We start from the raw sequence: 26,498 nt of genomic DNA, 5'->3' as shown, positions 1-26,498 counted from the left end.
AAACCCCTCTTGATTTTGTAAACTTTCATGAGGTCACCCTTCATGCTCCTCAGCTCCAGGTAATAAGGATCCAGTATGGCCAACCACTCCCTATAATTCAGGACCTCTTAGTCCAGAGAGCATCTGCTTAAATTTATTCTGTATCCTCTCCAGCTTGATAATATCTTCCTTGTAACAGTGAGCAAGACTGTAGAAATTACTCAGCAAACTGTGCACTTTTACTCCCTAGACTCTTTGATCCACAAAGCTTCTCAGTGTACAAACCAGGTATATGTCTTAGCCTGGTTTGACTGTCCAAAATGCATTATCTCACACTTATCTAAATTGAAATCCATCTGTCATTCCTCAGCCAAACCAGTCAAAGATCTTTTGAGCAAATCATTATAATCTGTTTCACTATCTACAAGAACCCCACTTTGTATCATCAACAAACTTGCTAATTGTGCCATGCGAAAATCATTTATATAAATAATGAATAACTGAAGTCCTAGCACCGACAGCTGGGGACCCTACCAATCAGAGGTCTCCAGATGGGGAATTGACCTTTCGTCATTACCCTCTGCTTTCTATCATTCAATCTATCTCGCAAGCACCCCCTGAATCCCATGTCGCCTTCCAGATCAGCCTGCAATGCTTCTTCTTATCAAAGGCCTCATTAAAATGCACATAGACAATACCCACTGCTTTACCTTAATCTATCCCGAGTTACCTCTTCAAAAAATTTCCAAAGGCGTCATTAGACATGACTTCCCAAGCACAAAACCATGATGACTATTCCTGATCAGACCTTCCTGATCCAAATGGTGGTAGAACTTATCCCTCAGAATCCCCTCCAATAACTCCCACCAACTGTTTCTTTGCCTTTAAATAGAGTTACCCAGTCAACCCCAGCTAGATTCTGATTAATGCTCTCAAAGTTGGCCCTGTTTTAGCTCTAGTCTTTAACCAGTGGACCTGTTCTGTTATATCTTTTTCCATAACTTTTAAAACCAATTAGAGTTATGTTCACTGGACCAAACGTGCTCCCAACTGCAAAAGGTGCATGGCTATCCTCAACCCCTAAGAAGAGGTCCAGTATGTTTCCTTCCCAAGTACAGTAGGCTTCTCTATATTTTGTGTGAGAAATATACTGAGCAAGTTCCACTCCACCCAGGCCCTTTACACTCTGGAAGGCTCACTCGATATTGGGAAAATTGAAATCTCCCTAGAGCACTACCCTACTATTCTCACAACCACAGGCAATTTCCCAACTCATCTGTTTTTCAGGTTCCTGCTGACAACTGGAGGGTTTACACCATAGCCCTACTAAGGTGACCACTACTTTCTTATTTCTAAATTCTATCCAAATTACTTTGTTAAATAATCCCTCAAGAAAATCATCTCTAAATTTTACTGTTGTATCTGCCATTATCAAAAAGGCAACACCCCCTCTACTTTTCCCTGTTCTTTCACATCTAAAGCATTGCTATCCCGGAACATTGAGCTGCTGGTCCTGCCTTTCTCTCAGCCACACTTCTGTTAAGGTTATAATATCCTTGTCCCCAGAGGCAATCCGTACATTGAGTTTGTCTGCCTTCCCTGTTAAGCTACATGCATTGAAATAGATGCAGTTTAAATACGGTAAGTGGTCCTATCTGCCCCTTTACTGTAAGCATGGCTATCCTACTGTCCATTACACTTTGGCTTCTGCACGTAACCCTGTCTTCTCACTAGCTTTGATCTCTGAAGTCCCACAATCCTGCCAATCTAGTTTAAATCCTCACTTTAGTGTAATGTAAGATGATACTGAAACTTGCATAACATGTACCAGAAAACAGAGGTGAATTGTTCTCTTTTGCTTGGTGTGACGCTGAAGTACATATATTTTCGAGAGATTTTATAGTGCAACAGAATAGCCAGTGATCACTTTCTCTTATACAGCCAAACCATTCTCCTTCATAGCATTTTTCCTATACAGAAAGTCATTCGACCATGATGCCTTGCCAGCTTTCTGAGAGGAACATACATTCTCATACACTTATTTCCCTTTTCAAATATATTGTCTAATCCCTTTCAGTGAGCATTGAATGCACTACTTCTGCCCCTCAAGATTACGTAATGAATCACTGCATTGAAAACTATGTTTTATCTCCAGCCAGGTGCTTTTACTTAAATCTTGGCCTCAAAATTGGTGTAAAAAAATCTTTATCAATCTGACTCATGGTTTTGAATGCCTCCGTTAAATATCCACTTAACCTTTCCCACTCTGAGAACAGACCCATTTTTTCTAGTTTCTGCACAGAACTGGTCCATCGCATTTTGATAAATCTCTTCTCCATTAGCATTCCAAATTTCCCATACACTTTCTATGGGTCAGGGTGGGCTCACCTGACCTACTACCTTTGAAGAACTGGGCATGGGAAGCTGAAGTCTACATTCTTCAGCCATCTAATTCATGTTAAACCTACCCATTTTAAATGTGGCATTTCATACTTCTCAATACCTTTTCAACCCTTGCAACAGTGGAAGACCTGAGTAAGTTATGTGTATGGTCATACTGTTTCATTCAATTTCCCTTAAGGTGGGCTCTTTGTTCTTGTTACTATGAGTTGATTGGGACCGTGTGGAAGGTTCTACAATCCAGCAGGACAGGAGTCACTGATGCTCACGACTCTGTTCTCTCCACAGGCCATGCAGTACATTTCCATCTTTGCTGACAACAGATCGGGTTCCACCATTACCATTCAAAGTGGCTCGGACTTCACAGGAATCTTGCTCGGCACGTAGAGCCAGCTGGTGCCTCGGGTGGTCGTCTGCTCCTCGCCCCTGTCTCCACCTCCCCCGTCTCCCAGTCTTCAAACTCGGTTACCACCTTGACCCTCTACATCACTGCAGCTAAGAATTTATGGCCTCTGTGCCGAAAGCCAAGAGTAATCGATGGGAGTGGAGCAGCAAGTCCTTAGCTTGTGTTTTCTGCCCATGGCTCTGGGGCGTGCTGGAACATCTCTATTTCCGTGTATTTTAATGGCAAGCTGTTTCCCTCAGTGTCCAACCTGCCAGCAACATAGCTCCAATGGCTTTCAAAGCTCTTTTCAGGATGTGATTTACATATTAAAAATAGGCTAGCAATTTGTTTGTGACCAAGATGTATCTTTAAAATGTGGGTCTGCAACATTGCAAAATATGGGTACACATTAATATCTTTCTCACAAGTGCGAAAATGCAACAAGGTGGGGTATTTACTAATGAACAATTCTCCACGTTAACCCTTTACTAAACTCTAAAATGATCTTCCTGAAGTTACTATGTTGTGATACTTCACTCCTACAAATACTTCTGACATTTACAAATACTTCGGTTGGTTTTCTGCCTGTCCCTCCTCCCCTCAGTGCGCTGCTCATTGCTGGAATCGAGTTGCAGATGGCAGTGATGCTCAAATACATTATCTCCCTTAGCCTGCCTAGATTATTAGCCCACTGAGGAGCATCAGAGCCAAGTCTAACCCAGTGCTCATAAATGCCTAGACACACAGTTACACAGTGACCTGGGTTCGATTCTGACCTCCAGCGTTGCCCATTGTTGGCCCATGTGGATTTCCGTCGGATGCTCTGCTTTCTTCCCATATCCCAAAGATGAGTGCTTGTTACTGCAAGTTACCCTTAGTCTAGGTCTCTGGTTTAAAAATGGGGGAAAGTGGAGAATACCTACTGCATGATAGAGTATGGTATAGGGCAATTGGTCAAGAAATGAGATTGATAGGACAACAAAGTGGGCCGCATGGCCTCCAATGGAATAAGGAAACAAATGAAATAAATCACCTATAGAAAACATGGATAATCTTTCCTCTCCCTGCTGAGGACAATCGTTATACTCCGTTTGTGGCCTAAGATCAGTTGTGGGAAAACAATAGAGGAAGGAAAAACAGCAAAAAATACTTCTGAAAGGTCAGAATCATATCTGGGCAACCACATCCCTTAGTGCTCAAGAAAGGAGAGAACATGGAGGAATTTGATCAGAGAACCATGCACTGCCCACTGCATGCCTTACTCAAGAGCCATGAACTGCGCCTGGTCAAGAGAAGCATGTTGGTAAACCACAGGTAATCTCGCTGGGCAAACGATTGTTTCAGTTAAAGTGCCGGGGGGCTTTCTTTTGCAAAGATTGGTTTAACAATTAGGAGTGGGATTGTAAGTAGGTTTCAGTGAAAATGGGGACGGGGGGGGTGGGGGGGGGGGGGTGGTAGGCAACTGAAGATCAATCATGTGGTCCTAAACTAAATCCAACTGTGGACAGAGAACTCAACAATCCGGCCTATTAAAAAAGGCTGTTCTGCTTGCTATAGTGATTTCAGATCCTGTTGTCTGCTAATGAATTTGTTTGCTTCCATTTTGAGGTATTGATGAGCATCCGTGATTCTGCAAACTGATTGACTGACACTCACATAATGTTTTAAACTGCTTTATTCTGTAGAGTCCAAAAAGTGTTAATAAATATTATTCTGTAAGGTAAGGCCTATGTAACAAACATAAGACCAACTTCTCAGTTGACATTTCAAACTGTTAACTAAATGTAACTTCTTACCCTTGGAACTAAGATAGCTGGGGGTTAGGTACATCAGAGCCTCTCCATTGTCCTGAATCACTCCTAGATATCCAGTAGATTGGCCTAGTCACTTTGATGAAACAAAAGAAATGTATCCTTCAGAACAGACAGACACTAGGGGGCAGAAAAGGCTTCAGAGGCTGGAATTTGGAGCAACAAACAAAAAGCTGGAGGAACTCTGAGTCAGACAGCATCTGTGGAGCAAAATGAGCAGTTGATCATTTGGGTCAAAACTCTTCACATATCGAGGTGAAGGGTCTCCACTGTCCATTTCCCTCCACAGATGACTCCTGACCCACTGAGTTCCTCTAGCAGTTTCTTTGTTGTTCTGACAGACGCTAGATTCAGCCATGAGAATGCCACACAGACCAATCGATCTTGTAAGCTCCTCTGCGCAAACATCAAGGACATATCTAAACTGAAAGAGGTGTTACTGAGATTAATCTTCGAACTGTTGGAATAGAGGTTACAGCATCTGATGATTTCCCAGATTCTTCAACCACAATTCCCTGGGTGTGTCCTGCTCCCAACAGGCCAGACCTACAAGAATGCTTGCACAGGAGGGTAAGATGCTGGGCAAACATAAACATTTGCTCCAGCTCTCATGACCAAGAACAGTTAGTTGCCACCAGCTATTCCCCTTCAGCTAATGAATCCATCTTCCTCTAAGTTGAACAACCCTTAGCAAAAGCATTGCTAACAGTAACAACACAGAAGGTACTGAGGTCCACCACCAAGAGCAGCAATATGATCACTCAGCGGTCACTTTATTACTCACCTCCTGTACCTAATAAAGTGGCCACTGAGTATATGTTCAAGATCTTCTGATGCTGGAGCCCATCCACTTCAAGGTTCGATGTGTTGTGCATTCAGAGATGCTCTTCTGCACACCACTGTCGTAACACATAGTTAATTGAGTTGCTGTCACCTTCCTCTCAGCTTGGACCAGTCTGGCCATTTTCCGTCAACCTCTCTCATTAACAAGGCATTTATGCCCACAGAATTGCCACTCACTGGATTTTTTTTTTGTTTTGTTTTTCATACCCTTCTCTGTAAACTCTAGAGATTATTGTATGTGAAAATCCCAGGAGATCAGCCGTTTCCGAGATACTCAAACCATCCCATCTGGCACCAACTATCATTCCATGGTCAAAGTCACTTAGATCACATTTCTTCCCCAGTCTGATGTTTGGTCTGAACCTCTTGACCATGTCTGCATGCTTTAATACATTAAGTTGTTGCCACTTGATTGGCTGATTAGATATTTGCATTAACCAGCAGGTGTACCTAATAAAGTGGCCATTGAGTGTGCTTCCACTACTAACTGATCTAGCCAAGTTCTGAAGAATATAACTGATAGGCTGTGTCTACAGGTGGTGAGTGAATCAGCAAAGCAGATAAACCTGCTTGAACTAATCAAAGAGCACACAAGAAATTAGGAGCAGAATGACATTAGCTGGCTCCCAAATCCCACTCACCCATTCCAAAATGATTATTGCTGATCAGCTCTGGCCCTCATTTCCTTTCCTGATCCAGTTCCACATAGCCCTCAATTCCCTGATCCTTCAAAAAATGAGTGTGCTTCATGAAATGGTAATCTTGCCTCCACAGCACTCCAACAGAGAGAATTACTGAAATTTGCCACCATCTGCAAGAGAAATTCTTACACATTTGAATTTAAGTGACCACCTTCACCACACGGCCACCCACCCCCAGTCTTCTGCTGTTTCTATTTGTGTCAGTATTGGTAGGAGCAATCAACGTGGAGTCTAATTCTTGTTTTAGTTTTATTATGTTGTGTGGTGTTGCTGTCATACTAAGTTGGAATAGAACCAGAACAAAGCTGGTCTTCCAGAAGAACAATTACATTCCTACCACTCTCTGGATTATTATTGTCACATGTACTAAGAAAAACTTGTGCAAGCATCCGGGACATGTCTAAACTGAGAGAGAGGTTACTGAGACAAAAAGAAATCAGACTGTTGGAGTAGAAATGATGGAATCTGATCATATTCCAGACTCTTCCATTACAGTCCCCAGGGTGTTTCCTACCCCCAGCAGGCCAGGCCTACCAGGGTGCCAGCACAGGAGGGTTACATGCCGTGAAAAGATACAGTAAAAAGCTTGTCATACAGATTAAATCATTCCATAGTGCACTGAGGGAGAACAAAGTGAAGGAATAACAGTGCAGGTCAACGATAAATTGCAAGATTACTAAGTGTAACTGTAAGCTCAGGAGTCGATAACAGTGGGATAGAAGCTGTCCTTGAGCTCGGTGGTACATGCTTTCAGGCTTTTGTATCCACCGCCCAGTGAGAGAGGGGAGGGGAGAATGTCCGGGGATGGCAGTTTCTTGGCATTCCAGTCATGTATAGCTCAGGAATCAGCCCTCATTCGATATACAGTACAGAAAGGCATGTTGGAAAAATCACTAAGCGAACTAAAAATGAGGTTTGAATGTAATGAAACTGCAATGTGGATAATGAACAATAAATCAATATCTGATAGGCAGAGCAGAATGATGCTCCAACCAACAGATCAGATGAACACAGTCAATCCCCATGCAATAATAAATAGTGATGAACTATTAAACAAATGCAAGAGGAGACTTCAAACCATCCCCATTCACTGATGGCAGAGAATGCTAATAGTAAAGCTTCCTCCTGAGGTCTACAGCAAAACAGAAGCAGGATTCAAACAATTCTATTCACCCAGTATGATACAAAGAAACACTTCTGAGCAGTTCATGAGATCACATATTCCAGTTGCAATGTTGTTTTACTTGCTCCAGAGTATTGCTATCCCAGTACAGTTACAACACTGACATCTACCCAACAATGGAGAGAATTGTTCTATCCACAAGGAGTGAAAAAAAACAATCCATCTGATCAACACTCATCATGCTTTCAACCACCAGTAAATGGATGGACCAAAAATAGCCCTAAGGCCAGTATGATTTCCTGAAGGGGAAAACTTTCCTGACAAATCCGTTGGAATCCTTTGAAGAATTAACAGGCAGGATAGACAAAGGAGAGTAGGTGGATGTTGTTTACTTGGATTTTCAGAAGGCCTTTGAGGAAGTGCCACATGAAGCTACTAAACAAAATAAGAGCCCATGGCATTACAGGAAAGATACGACCATTGATAGAAGACTGGCTGCTTTGCAGGAGGCAAAGAGTGGAAACAAAGGGGGCCTTTTCTGGTTGGCTGCCAGTGACAAGTGGTGTTCTGCAGGGATCAGTGTTGGGACCACTTCTTTATTTGTTTTATGTCAAAGACTTGGATAACAGAGTTGATGGGTTTGTAGCCAAGTTTGCAGATGATACAAATTTAGGTGGAGGAAGCAGGGAGTTCACAGAAAGACATAGACAAATTGGGAGAATGGGAAAAGAAGTGGCAGATGGGAATATAGTGTAGGGAAGAGTATGGTCATGCACTTTGGTAGAATAAGTAAAGACATAGACTATTTTCTAAATGGGGAGAAAATTCAGAAATAAGAGATACAAAGGGACTTGGGAGTCTGTATGCAGGATTCCCTAAAGGTTAACTTAAAGATCGAATCGATGGTAAGGAAGGCAAATGCAATGTTAGTATTTGTTTCAAGAGAACGAGAATATAAAAGCAAGGATGTAATATTGAGGCTTTATAAGGCATTGGTCAGACCGCACCTGAAGTATTGTGAGCAGTTTTATGCCCCTTATCTAAGAAAGTTTGTGCTGGCATTGGAGAGGGTCCAGAGGAGCATGAATGATCCCAAGAATGAAAGGGTAAATATATGAAGAGTGTGTGATGGCTCTGAGCCAGTACTCATTGGAGTTTAGAAGAATGAGGGGGATCTCTGTCATGCGATACACTTCACCACAGGAAATGTCATTTTTGCTGTTGGTCATCCCCAGGACATTGGCTCCTTGGGGGAAACCCCTAGGACCAACCATCTTCAGCTGTTGCTCAATGATGACCTTCCTCCTTTCAAAGGTCTGAAGTTGGAATGTTGGGTGACCATTGGATATTGTTCAGCTCCGTTCTCAACTCTTCAGTAAATGAAACAGTTTATGCCTCTATAGAACAATATTTTGGAGAGTATTCAAGCATTGTCTGATATCTGGTAAATAATATTGAGGTCACACCAGTGTCATGCAATGGACATTTCCACTGTGGAAATTCGTCATGACATTCAATAGTAATAATTTTGTTAAATTTCCACCACTGGGATCACCATTGCCAGAAGCATAAATGGACAATCAGCAAATATTGTAGTCACTAGACCACATTAAAGGATAGATATCTTATAATGAGCAACTCATTCAATTTCCTTCATTTCTAACATTTAACAAACAACTCATGAGTTGAAAGCCCTAGATAGAGTGGTTGTGGAGAGGATGTTTCCAGTAGCGGGAGAACCTAGTGTGGTGAACTACATATACCTGTCTGGACTGCTCCTGTGGCTCCTCCCACAAACCCCTGCTGACTGTTCCTGTGGCTCCTCCCACAGACCCCTGTATAAAGGCGATTGAGGCCTGAGCCCGGCCTCATTCTCCAGGATGTAGTGTTGTTCATTCTTCCAGTCAATAAAAGCCGATATCTCGCTTCTTACGTCTCAGAGTGAGTTATTGATGGTGCATCACCTAGGACCAGAGAGCACAGGCTCAGAATTTAATAATGTCTCTTCAGAACAAAGATCAGGAGCAAATTCTTTAGCCAGAGGGTGGTGAATCTGTGGAATTCATTGCAACAGAAGGCTGTGGAGGCCAAGTCATTGGATATATTCAGAGCAGAGTTTGGTAGGTTCTTCATTTGTAAAGGTGTCAAAGGTTATAGGCAGATGACAGGAGAATGAGACTGAGAGGGAATATAAATCAGCCTTGATCAAATGGCAGAGTAGATTTGATGGGCCAAATGGCCTATATTTGCTCCTGCTGTACGTCTTATGGTCTTATTGAGTGCAATGTTCCTCAAACAAATAACACTCGAGAAGCCTGACTCCACCCAGGCCAGAATTTGCATTTGATTGTTACCCAGACATTAGCCCAAACATTCACTTACCCTCTTATAGTGGCTGCAATGTGTAACACCCTACTTATATTCTATACATTGCACTGTATCTGTTTTATATAATCCATACTGGGACTTTTACACAGTAAATGACATAGATGAAAACATGAAGGAGTGTATTAGCAAACTTCCAAAGGTTTATGACATTGTGGGTAGCATAGAAGATTGCCAAAGGATACATCAAGAGATTGATCAATTGCAGCTATGGGCAGGGAAATGGCAGATCGTGTTTAATCTGGCCGACCAAATGTGAGATGATACACCTTGAGATAGCAAATGTACAGGACAGTACACAGGGAATGACAGGATTGATCCATAAAGTTTTGATGCACCGAGGGATCTGGAAATCCAAAGCTCCCTGCTTAAGTTGATAGTGTGGTAAAGAAGATATGTGGCATGATTGCCTTTATTGGTTGAGGAATTGACTTTAGGAGTTAAGAAATTAGATTAGAGCTTTATAAAACTTGGGTTAGGCTGCATCTGCTGCATTGCATTGAATTCTGATTATCCCCAACATAGGAAGAATGAGCAGGCTTTGGAGAGGATTCTGTTACAAGAATCACCCCTTATAATAATGATCAGGGAGGCACAGAGAGAATCCGTAGTTACCGATAAGTACCTTTATTGTCTCAACAGAAGAACACATAAACCTACACAACCAAGAACCTGTATGCACACCTACTAAATGTCCCTAACCTTTCAAAAGCAGTCAAAGAACAGAAAACATAATACCAGTTAAAGAGAAGTTTCTGCTGCTGGCCACAATTCCCTCAGCATCCCGTTTGGGATCTCCACGTGTCTGTGAGGCACCTCACATCCATGATGCCTCACCTCCTACCTAGTCATTGGTGTGTTGTATGTGAAAACCTTCGCTTTTATACTCATTTCTTACCATTCAAATATTGCATTCCAGCGTCAATGGCTGTAAGTCTTGTGTCTGATCTTTAACTCCTTTTTATTGGCTCTGCTCCAGGCTGGCATCCAGTTATTGCTCTCTTTCCTGGAAGTGACAATCGATAATATATGGCTCTTTGTTCTCAATCAGCATCCAGCTTGAATCATGTAGAACAGATACAGACCCCAACAGGCAAAAACCTGCATGTTATATCCAACCAAAGAACACCTCACAAATAACTTCTTACTTGGAAATGTTTCGTAGTCCAGTAGATTACCTGGAGCATCATTATGTCAACTTTAAAACACTGATCCAGACAAGCAACTTCAGCTCACAAAATGGAGTCTCTTCATAAAATGGCAGCGTCCATCTCCTCCCTCATGGCAAGAACAAAGGCAATTGGTCTGCTTCCACTGTCTTTGATTCACTCAAATTGACTGATTTGTAGACTGTAGATTTTTTTTTTGGCCAACAATGCAGAAGAGGTTTACCAAGATGGTGTTTGGATTAAAAGGCATGAAGAGGTTGAACGAACTTGGAATGATTTCTCTCAAGAGGTGGAGGCTGGGCAGAGACCCGATAGAAGTTTATAAGATTATGAGGGGCATAGATAGAGTAGTAAGCCAGCATCTTTCTCCCAGGGTCAAAATATCTAATACCTCAGGGCAAGCATTTAAAGAATGCACTGTGAGGGGAGGTAGTGGAGCAAATATGACAGAGGTGTTTAAGAGGCTCTGAGATAGGCATGTGAATATGCAGAGAATGGAGGGTGCACAATAATGTAGCAGTTAGTGCAATCACATTACAGCACCAGCAGTCACCAAACTGGGCTTTTGAGTCATTCTGCTGTCTGTACGGAGCTTATATATTCTCCGCATGGGTCTCCCACATTCCAGAATCACATGGTTAGGGCTGGGAAGTGTGGGCTGCTCTCAGCACAATCCTCGCTGATTTGATGCAATACAATCCATTTCACTGTATGTTTCAATTGACATATGACAAATAAAGCTAATCTTCGATATGGAATTGTGAAGGAAGAAATATTTAGCTTAGGTAGGCTTTTAATTACTAGTTTAAATAGTTCGGCACCACATTGTCTATGGTCTGTGTATTTAGAAAAAAGTCCGATTCGTCTATGTGTTGAACCTAAATGGCAATGTTCATAATGAGTTATTGAGCAAGCACGGGCAGTTGATGATTGGTTTGCAATTGAGAAACGGCCTCTACCTCCACAGAGTCAATGCTATGAATGGAGACACTGAGCTCCTGGCTGTCAGCCCAGCCATTGAATATGGAGCAAACTCCAGCTTATTGCCTGCCCCGTCCTACGTATCCATTATCCCTGCCCACATCCACACCAAGAGGCTCCACACTCTCCCAGATGTGCTCCAAATCTTACCTTCATAAGAGCTATTGGTGCGTTTCACAGGCAACTATCTGAGAAGGAAATCAGTTTTGGTCTGACTCCCACCTCAGGCTTGTTCTGGGAATGATATGTTTGAGGAGAGGGCATGACTGATGCCAGCAAGATATGTATCCAACTGGATTCAGAGGAGGATTCTTGTACCACCTGACATCGCAGAAAGATGTGTTTAAAAAGCAATAAACCTCACTTGTATTTTGTGTCTCTAAGTTGTCATAAATTTTGTGGAGAGTATCCTTCAACAAGTGTTAACCTACCTGCTACCTATGGAAGTATTCCAAATGGCCAACTGGCATAGTTAACAAATTGATCTGACACGTGCAGTCTGCCCTACAGCTGGGTTAATTGCAAGCAAAACTGCGATGTTGCTACTGCAATGCAAGCAATGCGTCTACAACATCAGGATGAGTACAAAAGGTTCTTCACTCACACAACCAGGCAAAACCTTGAGACGATAAAGAAAAGACAAATTTCCTTCCATCCAGTTCCCCTTTATCTATCCTTTTCACTGAGTTTCTTCTGCAGTGCAAATGAGTGTATCACATATAATGCCGTGTCCTGAGCACCTTATCCTGGGTCAGCACTGTGAGAAAGGGGCCAACAAATGGAGAAGTTTTCATCTGGAGCTCTTGGTTCGGTTCGGGTGCCTTGATCGAGCAATTAAGTTGAGCAAATACTCCTCAGGGAGGAGGATCAAAGTCAATGTGTCAACTAATCAGTGGCTCATTTCTTTTCAATACGTTTTCACCCTGAACAACTGGTGTGGATAAAAAAAAAGACGCAGAGGATAATGTAGAGGAAAATGCTGCAGTGTTGAGTGAAATGTTAAACAGCCCTGCAGAGGATCTGCACATACATGCTGAATGGTGCTCCATATAATGAAGTGGCGAGCTACATTACACATTAATGCTCCAAGCTCATTTAGTGAGTTGTACAATTAAACTTTAGGAAATATTGGCAGCCCCTGTGGGAAGGCATTCATTCAAACAGGAATGCCTTTGAGAAAGGATAAGCAGAGGGGGAGGGAGGGTGAAGGTAACCCACAGAGTCACTGGGAGAACATGCAGTTGTCACATGGACAACAGCAGAGGACAGACTTGTTTGCCAGTATACACACACACCTATCACTCCGTGCTGAAGATCAAGGGAAATCTGTGCACTAAGACAAAACGGCTTTTAACCTGGGTTCCCAAAATCCTGAGGGATGCATCCCATTAGGATGAATCTGCATAGGAATGCAGTACCTACTCCCCCATCAAAGGCTGATTCCTAACGGCTAGAATCACAGCAGTCCTGTATTCTGAGGGAGTTTGGCAGAAATAGTGGTGTAAGAACGACTGCAACAGGAACAGGTAAACCCCCGCCCGCATTGACGTTTGCATTAAGTGCTGCTGGCGGCTGGCACATTGGCACAGTTGGCAGAGCTGCTGCCTGACAGTTCCACTTAATCTGGTAATCCTGATGCTGGTTAGAGGTTTGTGCATTCCCCCTGTGATGCACCATCAATAACTCTCTCTGAGACGTAAAGGCGAGATATCGGCTTTTATTGACTGGAAGAAGGAACAAGCAGTGATTGACCACCATACTACATCCTGGAGACTGAGAGGCCGGGCTCAGACCTCCACCACCTTTATACAGGGGTCTGTGGGAGGAGCCACAGGAGCAGTCAGCAGGGGGCGTGTCCAGACAGGTATATGTAGTTCTCCACACCCTGTGACCACATCTCTTCCAGATGTTCAGGTTTTGCTCCCACACACCAAGGAAATGCTCAATGGTGGGCTGCTTGACCATTGTAAATTGTCCCTGGTGTAGCTGTGTGGTGGAATTATTAAGGGAATAAGTTACAGGGAAAATTACTTCACTGTGAGCTAGCACAGACTCGATGTGATGAATGGCTTCCTGTGATGTAAGGAAACATAGGAATATGCTCCTTCAGATGTTAGTTCTTACCTGAATTACTTGCTGCTCTCCTCTTCCATCCTTTGGTACCTTTGAGGACCCCTGAGAATATAATTCTGAAGGTAACTAATCCTCACCTCTCTTCCAACTCCCTTTATCATTATAGCCTTAAATAGGGATTGGAGAACTTCACTCCAATCTGGATTTGTCAAAAAAAATCAGAACTTAACATAAAAACACAAAATGCTGGCAGAACTCAGCAAACCCTTCATCAGTTCTGCCAGCATTTTGTGTTTTTATTTATTTCCAGCATCTGTAGCTTCACTCGTGTTGCCTCAGAACTTAACATGTATAGTAGAAATGGAAAACCTCTGGCTCAGATCCAGCACAACTGAGCACCAAGTAGATTAGATCCCAGCTTTCTTGAAGAACCCCACTGAGCACTCAAGCGTGCCACAAAGCATCAATAAAGACACAGACTTGCAGTACCCCAAAGACTACTCGTTCACCCAGTATTTGACATACCACCAGGTCCCTCTCTCTCCCTAATAAGGGAAAAAGATGTGACCCATTTCACAGCAAGAGGGGAGGCATAACAAACAACTCGCTGATTTACGATGTTAAAAGTTAAAAAGTGTCACTTTTTCCAGGCTCTGCACCCAGAGAGCCTGCCCCAGGGCTCAGGTCTCTGGACACGCAGCTAGCCCACTACCCCCAATGTTCCGTGTTCTCCCACGACGCCTCAGTCAGGGGCACCGGCCTTGAATCAGCCCGTCTCCAGAGCCAAGAAAATCCAGCACCCTGAAGGCGTGCTAGTCTTCCAGGCCACATCCAAATCGGCCAGTCGTGAGGCCCTGAGAGCAGGTCCCGTTCCAGCAAAGAACCGAAATCAGACTCTAACTCCAGGTCAGGGTCTTCAAAAGAACTTTGAAAAGGGAGAAAAGAGATATCAAATATAGAAAAAGAGCTATTTCAGAAGATGCAAGCAAAGGAGGCGCCATTTAGTGCCATCTTGACTTTGCTTCACCCTCAGAATGTCAATAAATAAATAAATATAAATTTTTTAAAACTGTTGAAACACTAATATGTTTTTGGGAACTTTATTTCTACATAAATTAATCCACTCTCCATGAATTAAACATAACCAACATCCTGTATTACTCACCAAATCTGTACTCTGCCACTCAGTATTCCCCTCCCCAATACCATAGTGCTGATGGATTTTCCACAGATATTAACTCTGTTCTTAATAGTCAACCCAGGTTGTACCAATGTACTGACAGCATCTCTGCTGGGTTAATTCCCATTCCTTCACATAATTTATACCCCAAATAGCATATTCTGCTGACAATCCATTGATGTTAATCTTTTTCCCTCCTAATATCACTCATTAGCTGCCATCTCCAACACTGACACTAACCATGACTCTACCTGTGTCAGTTCCTCTCTTTCCATCTCCCTACCACTTTGACCAGTGCTCAGTCATAGTAACTGCATGTCTACTAATATTAATCCATCATTCTGTCAATTGATATCCTCTGGCCCAAATCCTAGCCACATGCTGAGATAAATAATGATGTTAATTCATATCCTTTTACCTTGAGTCATGCACTATAGTTTTTATACCGGCAGATGCTTGCAAGCTACCTACCTTGTATTTGGTGCTATACAACTGCCATAAAGAAATAAACACTTGTTCAATTCTGTCCTCTTAAACCTCAGAATACTGTGGGGTCTGAAAGCAAACTATTCACACCACCAAGCTGGAGTCTGAAGGTAGCAACCAGCACAGCAAAACCTGATGAGTTCAGTATTTTGAAAGAATGTGGACTGACTGGGGGAGGGTTATTTTTCCCCTAGTGATGAGATGGGAGATTCCACTCAGCAGCTCACTGATAGCTCTGATGAGATCAGCACAGGAGATATTCTCAGAGTGGCGCCTGAAACTCTTGCTAGACAATACTTACTGTATCACTGAGGTCTTGGTAAACACAACTCTTCCTGCAATATCGAAAGACAGATCGAGTATTACACGGGCTCACAGCTCCTTAACCCTATCACATTCAAATTGCCCCAATTATACAAGCATCCTGCCAACTCCGTAATTGGGGTGTTGTCCTGCTTTGGGAAGGTTCATGGACAGTAACTGCTTCAGCATCCGTGATTTGTGATTTTGTTTTTGGAATCTGATGCTTAATTCTCCCCTTCTCCTGCATTCCATTCTCACCCAAAGGTGCCACTGGCCACAGATAGGTGGCCTACATAATAGATCAGAATCATTGGCATATGTTGTGAAATTTGTTAAATTTATGGCAGTACAGTAAAATGAAATAGATGATAAATAACTATAGAGAAAAAATCTGAATTATAGTAAGTATATATCTGTCTATTAAGTAGTTAAAATAAGTAGTGCAAAAAAACAGGAATAAAGAAGTAGTGAGGTAGTCTTCATGGGTTCAATGTCCATTCAGAAATCTGATGGCAGAGGAGGAAAAGCTGTTCTGAATTGCTGAGTGTGTGCCTTCAGACTCCTGTACCTCCTTCCCGACAGTAACAATGAGAAGAGGGCATGCGCTCGGTGGTGCGGGACCTTAACGATGGACACCGCCTTCCTGTGGCACCACTGCTTGAGTATGTCTTGGATACTACGGAGGCCCATCTTGGAGCTGATTAATTTTCAAAGTTTCTGCAACTTACTTCGATCTTGTGCAGTAGCCACACCTCCACTACCCCCACCCTGCTACCAGACGGTGATGCAGCCAGTCAGAATGCTCTCCACGGTACATTTGTAAAAGTGCCTCCAATAGATCATGTGATAACTAACTCCGAATTCAGGCGAAGCATCAGCCCATGTCTCTGGTTTTGGCTGCCAGTGAAGTATAACAACATGGATCATTTGCTCAGGAACTGCATTCGGTTAATCTGTTTTCGTTTTACCTCATACAACCTCAATACACTGTGTAATCTGGATTAAAAGTAAGCAAGACAAGCTTTTCACTGTACCTCTGTACATGTGACAACTAATTCCATTTCCAATTGCAACTACCTCCCCTTGACTTTCAGCCAGCAGTATTCAAAGCTTCATTTATTATCAAAGTATACAATCCTGAAATTCTTTTTTTCCTGGGTAGCCATGAAAACAAGATAGAAAAGAAAATCAGCATGATCATCAACACACAAATGTCACTCCACTCTTTAAGAAGGGAAGAAGACAAAAGAAAGAAAATTATAGTCCAGTTAGCCTAACCTTAGTGGTTGGGGAAGTGTTGGAGCCTATTATTAAGGACTAGGTTTCAGGGTACTTGGAGATAAATGATAAAATAAGTCAAATTCAGCATGGTTTCTGTAAAGGGGAATCTTGCCTGAAATCTGTTATAGTTCTTCGAGGAAGTAACAAGCAGGGTGGACAAAGGAGAGGCAGTGGATGTTATTTACTTAGATTTTCAGAAGGCACTTGATAAGGTGCCACACATCAGGCTGCTTAACAAGATAAAATCTTGTGATTATACAGGAATGATATTGGCATGGATAGAGGAATGGCTGACAGGCAGGAGGCAGTGAGTGGAAATAAAGGGGACCTTTTCAGGTTGGCTGCCAGTGATTAGTGGTTTTCCTCATAGTATTGGGACTGCTACTTTTCACATTGTTTGTTAATGATTTGGATAATGGATTTGATGGCTTTGTGGCAAAGTTTGATGATGATACAACGATAGGTGGAGAGGTAGGTAGTGCTGAGGAAGCATTTCGATTGCAGCAGGACTTAGACAAGAAGGAAGAATGGGTAATAATGTAGCAGTTGGAATACAGGGTGAGGAAATATATGATAATACATTTTGGTTAAAGGAACAACAGTGCAGACTATTATCTAAATGTGGAGAAGGTTCAAACATCAGAGTTACAGAGAGACTTAGGAGTCTTCGTGCTACCCAATGTATGGATGATTTAAACACCGTGCCAGATGGATTGAGGAGATAGAGTGCCAAGAGTGGAGGTGAAGGATGAGCCACTCCTACTCACTGCTCCACGACTTTTCCTCCACTATTTGCAGCACCAAAACTAAAGCTGTGGGCCTACTCCGGTCTTCACGTCTGTGAGCTCCATGATGTTTTGCACCACTGTGTGAAGAACTGAGGCTGAGGCTTTGGGCTTAGTGTCTATGGACTCACTTTCATTCTGAATGCTGTTACTTGCTTTTACTGTTTGCATTGTTTGTGTTTTGTTTTCCTCTCTCTGTGCCCTGGGTGTTTGTTGGGTTTTTTTAAATGGGTTCCTTTAGGTTTCCTTGTTTTGTGGCTGCCTGTAAGGAGATGAATCTCAAGATTGTATAATGTATACATAGTTTGATAATAAATGTAATTTGAACTTTGACATTCAACTGCAATATTGAATAAGTATTGCAATATCTGGTTAAACTAACTGTAATGCTTGGAGACACAAGAGACTCTCAAATTTGCAGCAACAAACAATCTGGTGGAGGAACTCAACAGGTTAAGCAGCATCTGTGGGAGGAAGGTAATGCCAACGTTTCAGGTCAAGACTCTGTATCAGTAAATTCACAACTTCTTTCCACCTGAAGATACTATTTGACCCATTAAGTTCATCCATCAGATTGTTGCTAACCCCAATAGCTGAATGTAAAATTTTCCACCAGAAAGAGGAACATGGATGTTACTGAATGAATTCTGGCCATTATTTATCCTTTAACAAATAACACAGATTATTCAGTTACTATTAATGAAATTCTATTCTCTTCCTTTTAGTTACTATGGGATAGAAATTTATTCCTGATCAGAGCTGTAAGTATTCAATTAGATTGTTTTTTGCCTTTGAAATTCATTCTAAAGTCTGTAATGAACCTTGAGAAAGGGTATTGCACTACTCCTGGGCAGTCCCACAGCTCTGTGAGTTTTGAAGGCCAGCATGGAAACTGTAGACATAGATGGGACAAGTGGTGGTTGGCAGAGGACAGGTGAATAGTTTGTGATGTGGTGTGCTCTTTCTACACTTCCAATACATGGACTTTAAGTCCCAAATGTTTCTTCTCCACTTTGAGTGGTCAAGGGCTAAATATTCCCAGGGGTGATTGGGGACCTAATCTTCTTTCAAAGTGACATTTAACACTAATGACCAGAGAAGAATTATATTGTACAATAGCTACAAAAGTGCTCCATTTGCCGTAAAATGTTTTGGTATAGCTTGAGATCGTGAAATGCATTACAAGAATGAAATTGTTTCATTCTCACTGAATTCCTATTGATCTATCAGAAATTTGCCTTTTATTCATGCAGCATCTTAGCAATGCAACATCTCAGTGAATAACAGCTCACTTGATGATAGCCTTGATCTCCTCGAGCTACACTTTAAAACCTGCAATCAGTAATGCTTTGCCAATGCTCCCTCCTGCCATTATGTTATGCTCCTCTGGAAAAAAAATATTTATAGAGAAGTACAACACAGAAGCAGACCCTTCAGCCCATTCTGTCTATGATGTAACCATTTAACCTGCCAACTCCCAACATCCCGCATCAGGACCATAGCCCTCCATATCCCTACTATATAGGTACCTACCTAAACTTCTCTTAAATGTTGAAATGGAGCTTGCATGGACCACTTTTGCTGGCAACTCATTCCACACTCCCACGGCCTTCTGAGTGAAGAACTTTCCCTTCCTATTCCCCTTAAACTTCTCACCTTTCGCCCTTAAGCCTTAACCCATGACCTCTGGTTGGAGTCCTACCCAACCTCAGTGGAAAAAGCCTGCTTGCATTTACCTTATCTCTTCCTCTCGTAAGTTGTATACCTCTATCAAATCTCCTCTCAATCTTCTATGTTCTAAAGAATACAGTCCTAACCTATTCAATCTTTCCTTATAAATCAGGTCCTCCAGACCTGGCATCATCCTTGTAATTTTTCTCTGTACTCTTTCAACCTTGGTTACATCTTTCCTGTAGGTAGGTGAACAGAACTGCACACAATACTCCAAATTAGGCCTCACCAACATCTTATACAACTTCAACATAACATCCCATCTCCTGTACTCAATACATTGATTTATGAAGGCCAATGTGCCAAAAGCTTTCTTTATGACCCTATCTAATTGTAATGCCATTTTCAATGAATTATGTACCTGTATTCTCAGATCTCTTCATTCTACAACACTCCTCAATGCCTAACCATTTACTATGCAAGACCTATCTTGGTTGGTCCTAAAAAAGTGCAAAACCTCACCCTTGCCTGCATTAAATTCCACCATTTTTCAGCACATTTTTCCAGCTGATGTGGATCCCTCTGCAAGCCATGATAGCTTTTCTCACTGTCCACTGTACCCCCCCCCCCCCCCACCAATCATGGTGTCATCTGCAAATTTAGCCACTTTATCATCCTGATCATTGATATAGATGACAAATAACAAAGGACCCAGTACCAATCCCTGTGGTACACCACTAGTCACAGGCTTCCAGTCAGAGAGGAAACCCTCTACTACCACTCTCTGGCTTCTCCCACAAAGCCAATGTCTAATCCAATTTACTATCTCATCCTGAATGCCAACCGACTGAACCTTTTTGACCAGCCTCCCTTGTGGAAACTTGTCAAATGCCATACGAAAGTCCATGTAGACAACATCCACTGCCTAGCTTTCATCCACTTTCTTGGTGACTTCCTCAAAAAACTCTAAAAGATTGGTTAGACATGACCTACCATGCACAAAGCCATCCTGACTATCCTTAATCATTTCTTGTCTATCCAAATACTTAAATATTCAGTCCCCTAGAATACCTTACAATAACTTTTCCACGGCTGATATCAGACTTACCAGCCTATAATTTCATGTTTTCTATTTAGAGCCTTTCTTAAACAGTACATCAACATTGGCTATCCTCCAATCCTTCGGTCCTTCTGTTGCTAAGGATGTTTTAAATATCTCTGCTAGGACCACAGCAGTTTCTGTACTTGCTCCACGTAGGGTCCAAAGTAACACCTTGTCAGGCCCTGGGAATTTATTCACCCTGATTTGCCTCAGGGCAGCAAACACCTCCTCCTCTGTAACCCATACAGGGTCCATGAAGTTAATGCTGCTTTGTCTCACTTTTATAGACTCTATATCTGTCTTCCAAGTAAATACAGATGCAAAGAATGCATTTACAATCTCCCACACCTGGTTTGGCTCCACACAAGTATTACCATTCTGGTCTTCCAGAGGACCAATTTTGTTCCTAGCAATCATTTTTCTCTTAACATTCTTGTAGAATCCCTTAGGATTCTTCTTTACCTTGTCTGCTAGAGCAACTTCATGCCTTCTTTTAGCCTTCCTGATTCCTGTCTTGAGTGTTCTTTTGCATTTCTTGTACTCCATAAGCACCTCATTTGTTCCTACTTACTATACCTGCTATGTGCCTCCTTTTTTCTCTTAACCAGGGCCTCAATATCTCTTGAAAACCCAAGGTTCCCTCCACTTGTTATCATTACCTTTTATTCTGACAGGCCCATACAAACTTTGTACTCTCAAAATTTCGTTTCTGAAGGCCTCCCACTTTCCAAGTACATCTTAGCCAGAAAACAGCCTGTCCCAATCCACACTTACAAGATCAGTCCTAATACCATTAAAATTGGTCTTCCTGCAATTTAGAATCTCAACCCATAGACCAGGCCTGTCTTTTTGCATATTTACTTTGAAATTAATGACATTGGGATCACTGGATGCAAAGTGTTCCCCCACACAAACTTCTGCCACCTGCCCTCTCTCATTCCCTAACTGCAGATCCAATAACATATGCTCTCTCGTTAGGACTTCTACATACTAATGAAGGAAACTTCCCTGAACACAGTTAACAAACTCTATCCCATCTAGTCCTCTTACAGTATGGGATTCCTGGTCAATATGTGAAAAGTTAACATCACCTATTGTAACAACCTTATGTTTCTTGCAACAGTCTGTGACCTCTTTACAAATTTGTTCCTCTAAATACCTAGAACTGTTGATGGGGGGGGGGGGGGGGGTCTGTAATATAGCCCCATTAACATGGCCCTACCTTTTTTATTTCTCAGTTCCAGCTATAATGCCTCACTAGTCGAGTCCTCCAGTTTGTCCTGAAAAAGCACTGTCCTGTCATTTCTCTGACTAGTAATACCATAAAACCGTAAGACATAGGAGCAGAATTAAGCCATCTGGCCCATCGCGTCTGCTCCGCCATTCTATCATGACTGATCCTTTTTTATCTCCTCCCCATCTCCAGTTCCCGGCCTTCTCCCAGTAACCTTTGATACCATGTCCAATCAAGAACCTATCAATCTCTGCTTTAAATACGCCCAATGACCTGACCTCCACAGCTGCACAGGGTAAAGATTTCCACAAATTCACCACCCTTTAGCTAAAGAAATTTCTCCGCATCTTTGTTTTGAAAGGGCACCCATCTATCCTGAGACTGTGCCCTCTTGTCCTAGACTCTCCCACCATGGGAAATATCCATTCCACATCTACTCTATCTAGGCCTTTCAACATTCGAAAGGTTTCAATGAGATCCCCCCTCATCCTTCTAAATTCTAGTGAGGACAGACCCAGAGCCATCAAACATTCCTCATGTGATAACCCTTTCATTCCTGGAATCATTCTTGTGAACCTCCTCTGGACCCTCTCCAATGCCAGCACATCTTTTCTAAGATGAGTGGCCTAAAACTGTTCACAAAACTCGTGAGACCTCACCGATGCCTTATAAAGCCTCAGCATCACATCCTTGCTCTTGTATTCTAGACCTCTTGAAATGAATGCTAACATTGCATTTGCCTTCCTCACCACCGACTCAACCTACAAGTTAACCTTTAGGGTGCTCTGCAAACAGACTCTCAAGTTCCTTTGCAACTCAAATTTGTGGGTTTTCTCCCTGTTTAGAAAATTGTTTGCACATTTATTTCTACCAAAGTGCATGACCATGCATCCTCCAACATTGTATTTCATTTGCCATTTTCTTGCCTGTTCTCCTAATCTGTTTAAGTCTTTCTCCATCCTACCTGTTTCCTCAACACTACCTGCCCCTCCATCAATCTTCATATCATCTGTAAACTTGGCAACAAATCCATCTATTCCATCATCTAAATCATTTATATACAGCATAAAGAGAAGTGGTCACAACACCGACCCCTGAAGAACACCACTAGTCACTGGTAGTCAACCAGAAAAGGATCCTTTTATTCCCACTCACTGCCTCCTACCAATCAGCCAATGCTCTAACCATATTAGTAACCTTCCTGTAATATGATGGGCTGTTAACTTGGTCAGCAGCCTCATGTATGGCACCTTCTTATAGGCCTTCTGAAAGTCCAAATATACAACATCAACTACACCCCCATTATCTATCCAAATTCCAACAGGTTCGTCAGGCAGGATTTTTCCTGAAGGAATCCATACTGACTTCTACTATCTTGTCCTGTGTCACTAAGTACTCCATCACTTCATCCTTAATAATTGACTCTAACATCTTTCCAACCACTGAGGTCAGGCTAACCGGTCTATAATTTCCTTTCTGCTGTCTTCCTCCTTTCTTAAAGAGTGGAGTGACATTTGCAGTTTTACAGTCCTCTGGCACCATGCCAGAATCCAATGATTTTTGAAAGATCATTTCTAATGCCACCACAATCTCTAACACTACCTCTTTCAGAACTTTAGGGTGCAGTTCATCTGGTCCAGATGACTTATGTACCTTTAGGTCTTTCAGCTTTTTGAGCACCTTCTCTCTTGTAACAGTAACGGCGCCCACTTCTCTTCCTTCACACACTGCAACATCAGGCATACAGCTACTCTCTTCCACAGTGAAGACTGATGCAAATACTCATTTAATTCAGCAGCCATCTTCCGTTATTATTTCTCCTGCCTCGTTTTCTAGTGGTCCTATATACACTCTCATTTCTCTTGTATTTTTAACATACCTAAAAAAACTTTTACTATCCACTTTGATAGTATTTGCTAGCTTGCTTTCATATTTCATCTTTTCCTTTCTAATGATCTTTTTAGTTGCTCTCTGTCAGTTTTTTAAAACTTCCCAATCGTCTATCTTCCCACTAATTTTTGCTTTGTTGTATGCCCTTTATTTTGCTTTTACAATAGGTTTGACTTCCCTTGCTAGCCATGGTTGCACTATTTCACCATTTGAGTAATTCTTCATTTTTGGAATACATACAGTATGTCTTGCATCTTCCTCATTTTTCCCAGAAACACACTCCATTGCTGCTCTGCTGACATTTCTGCCAGCAGCTCCTTCCAATTTACTTTGGCCAACTCCTCTCTCATACCACTGTAATTTCCCTTACTCCACTGAAATACTGCTGCATCAGACTTTACTTTCTCCCCATCAAGTTGAACTCAATCATATTGTGATCACTGGTTCCTAAGGATTCTTTTACCCTAAACTCCTTAATGGCCTTTGGTTCATTAAATAACACCCAATCCCATATAGCTGATCCCTAGTAGGCTCAATGACAAATTGCTCTAAAAAGCCATCTCTTAGGCATTCAACAAACTCATTCTCTTGACATCCATTACCAACCTGATTTTCCCAATCGATCTGCATGTTAAAATCTCCCATGACTACCATGACATTGCCACCCCTCCTCCTTTAATCCCTTCTGTTTTGTCTCATCTAAAACAATGAAACACCAGAATATTGAGCTGCCGGTCCTGCCCCTCCTACAACCAGGTTTCACTAATGGCTACAATGTCATAATTCCAGGTGTTAATCCATGAGCTGAGCTCACCTGCCTTTCCTACGATACTTCCTGCATTGAAATATACACCGCTCAGGACACTAGTCACACCATGCTTAACATTTTGATTTCTGACTTTATCTGAGGTCTTACCAACATCTGCCTCCACAACCTCTCCACAAGCTGTTCTGGCATTCTGTTTCCCATTCCCCTGCAACTCTAGTTTAACACCCACCATGCAGCATTAACAAACCTTCCTCTAGGATATCAGTCCCCCTCCAGTTCAAATGCAAACCACCCATTCTGTACAGGTCCCACCTTCCCTGGAAGACCAATGATTCAAAAATGTTATGCTCTCCCTCCTACACCAACTCCTTAAACTGTATATACAGTCCTATTAAACTGCATAACTTTCCTAGTTCTGACCTCACTAGCTCGCAGCATGGGTAGCAATCCTGCGATCACAACCCTGGAGGTCTTGCCCTCTAACTTAGCACCTGACTTCTTGAACTCTCTATGCAGAATCTTGGCACTCGTCCTACCCATGTCATTGGTATCTACATGGACCACAACTTCTGGCTGTTTGCCCTCCCACTTAAGAATGCTAAGGATTCGATATGAGATTTCCTCGGCCCTGGTACTAAGGAAGCAACATACCGTCCAGGAATCTCATTCTCGCCCACAGAATCTCCTGCCCATTCTCTAAACTAATAAATCCCTATCACCACAGTGTGCCTTTTCTGAGTCACAGAGCCAGAGGCAGTGCCAGAGACCCGACCACTGTGACATTTCTCTTTTCGGTCAACCCCCCCAACAGTATCCAAAGTGATATACCTGTTGTTGAGGGCAACGACCACAGGGGTACTCTACACTGGCTCCTTAACCCCTTTCTCCTTCCTATCACCCAGTTTACTGTGCCTTGCACTTTGGATGTAACTACCTTTCTCTATGTCCTACCTTCAGCCTCCCGAATGAATGCAAATTCATCCAGTTCCAGCTCCAACTCCTAAATGTGGATTGGTAGAAGCTGCAGCTGGATGCACTTCTCACATTTGTAGTCGCCAGAGACACTGGAGGTCTCCCTGCCTTCCCACACCCAGCAAGAGGAGCATTCCACTATCCTGCCTGGCACTTCAGCTGTCCTAGCTGAGTAGGTATAAAGAAGGGAAGGAGCTTTTCTTTTTCTGCTTTCTCTGACTGAAGCCTCTCTTCGCTGGAGCATCAAAGAGCTAAAGCCACAAGATCACCACTCTGACTCTGCCCTCTCAGACAATGGCCGCAGCACTTGCCCCTGCCCTCCTGTAATTTGCCCTTGCTAATCAATCTGAAGCACGGATTGGTTGCTGGTCAACGCTGTATTATGCTGCCACGGCCCGCCGCTGCCTTTTTCTACTCGGGCAGTGGATTTGAGTGAAACCTTCTCCTCTCAAACTTCTGATGCCTGGATTGGTCACTGGTCAAAGCTCTATTTGTGACAGTCTGCAATGCTTCATAGCTTTTTCAAGCCCATATGATAGAGCCATTCTTGAGGTTCAATTGTGTGGTGCTTTTTAAGTGATATGTGTTTAATCTGAAGCAGAATGCTGAAGAAGCGAAGTAGTTGGGATCTCTGGGCATGACATGGTTGAGAGCCTCTATAAACATTTTTATTATAAGATTAGAATTTCCATATGTGCAAACAATAATGACTGGGTGCTGACAGAAAAGAAGGACAAAATGGACAATGAAGACATGGAGTATGGAGTATAACTCCATATTTAAATCGATTATTGAAGCAAACCATGGATCATTGATGCTGAATCACTTGTCTCCATGACTTCCTTCCTTTCTCATTAAAAGTGAAAAGATGACCACCTGCTCTGATGTTTCTCCAGGACATCCACCTCTGGTGTCTGATCAGCTCACTCCCCTCTCTGAACTGCCACTCCTTGTTTGTGAGATCCACATAACTCT

The 26,498-nt window shown here is 42.5% G+C and overlaps 1 protein-coding gene across 3 annotated transcripts in view; it reads left to right on the top strand.

The window, feature by feature from the left end:
* The window catches only part of LOC140723650 (erythroferrone-like), a 97,050-nt gene extending 93,942 nt beyond the window's left edge, over positions 1 to 3,108 (top strand). For all 3 annotated transcript variants that reach the window (XM_073038229.1, XM_073038221.1, XM_073038235.1), the window contains one exon: positions 2,668 to 3,108. In XM_073038229.1, the coding sequence (XP_072894330.1) occupies positions 2,668 to 2,878 (211 nt within the window). In that variant the 3' untranslated portion in view covers positions 2,879 to 3,108. The remainder of the gene's footprint in view (positions 1 to 2,667) is intronic.
* The last annotated feature ends 23,390 nt before the right edge of the window (positions 3,109 to 26,498 follow it).

The sequence above is a fragment of the Hemitrygon akajei genome, chromosome 3, assembly GCF_048418815.1.
Source record: "Hemitrygon akajei chromosome 3, sHemAka1.3, whole genome shotgun sequence".
In the NCBI taxonomy this organism is placed as follows: Eukaryota; Metazoa; Chordata; class Chondrichthyes; order Myliobatiformes; family Dasyatidae; genus Hemitrygon; species Hemitrygon akajei.
Note: the sequence above shows the minus strand (reverse complement) of the source record. Positions and strands in the feature narration are given on the sequence as shown.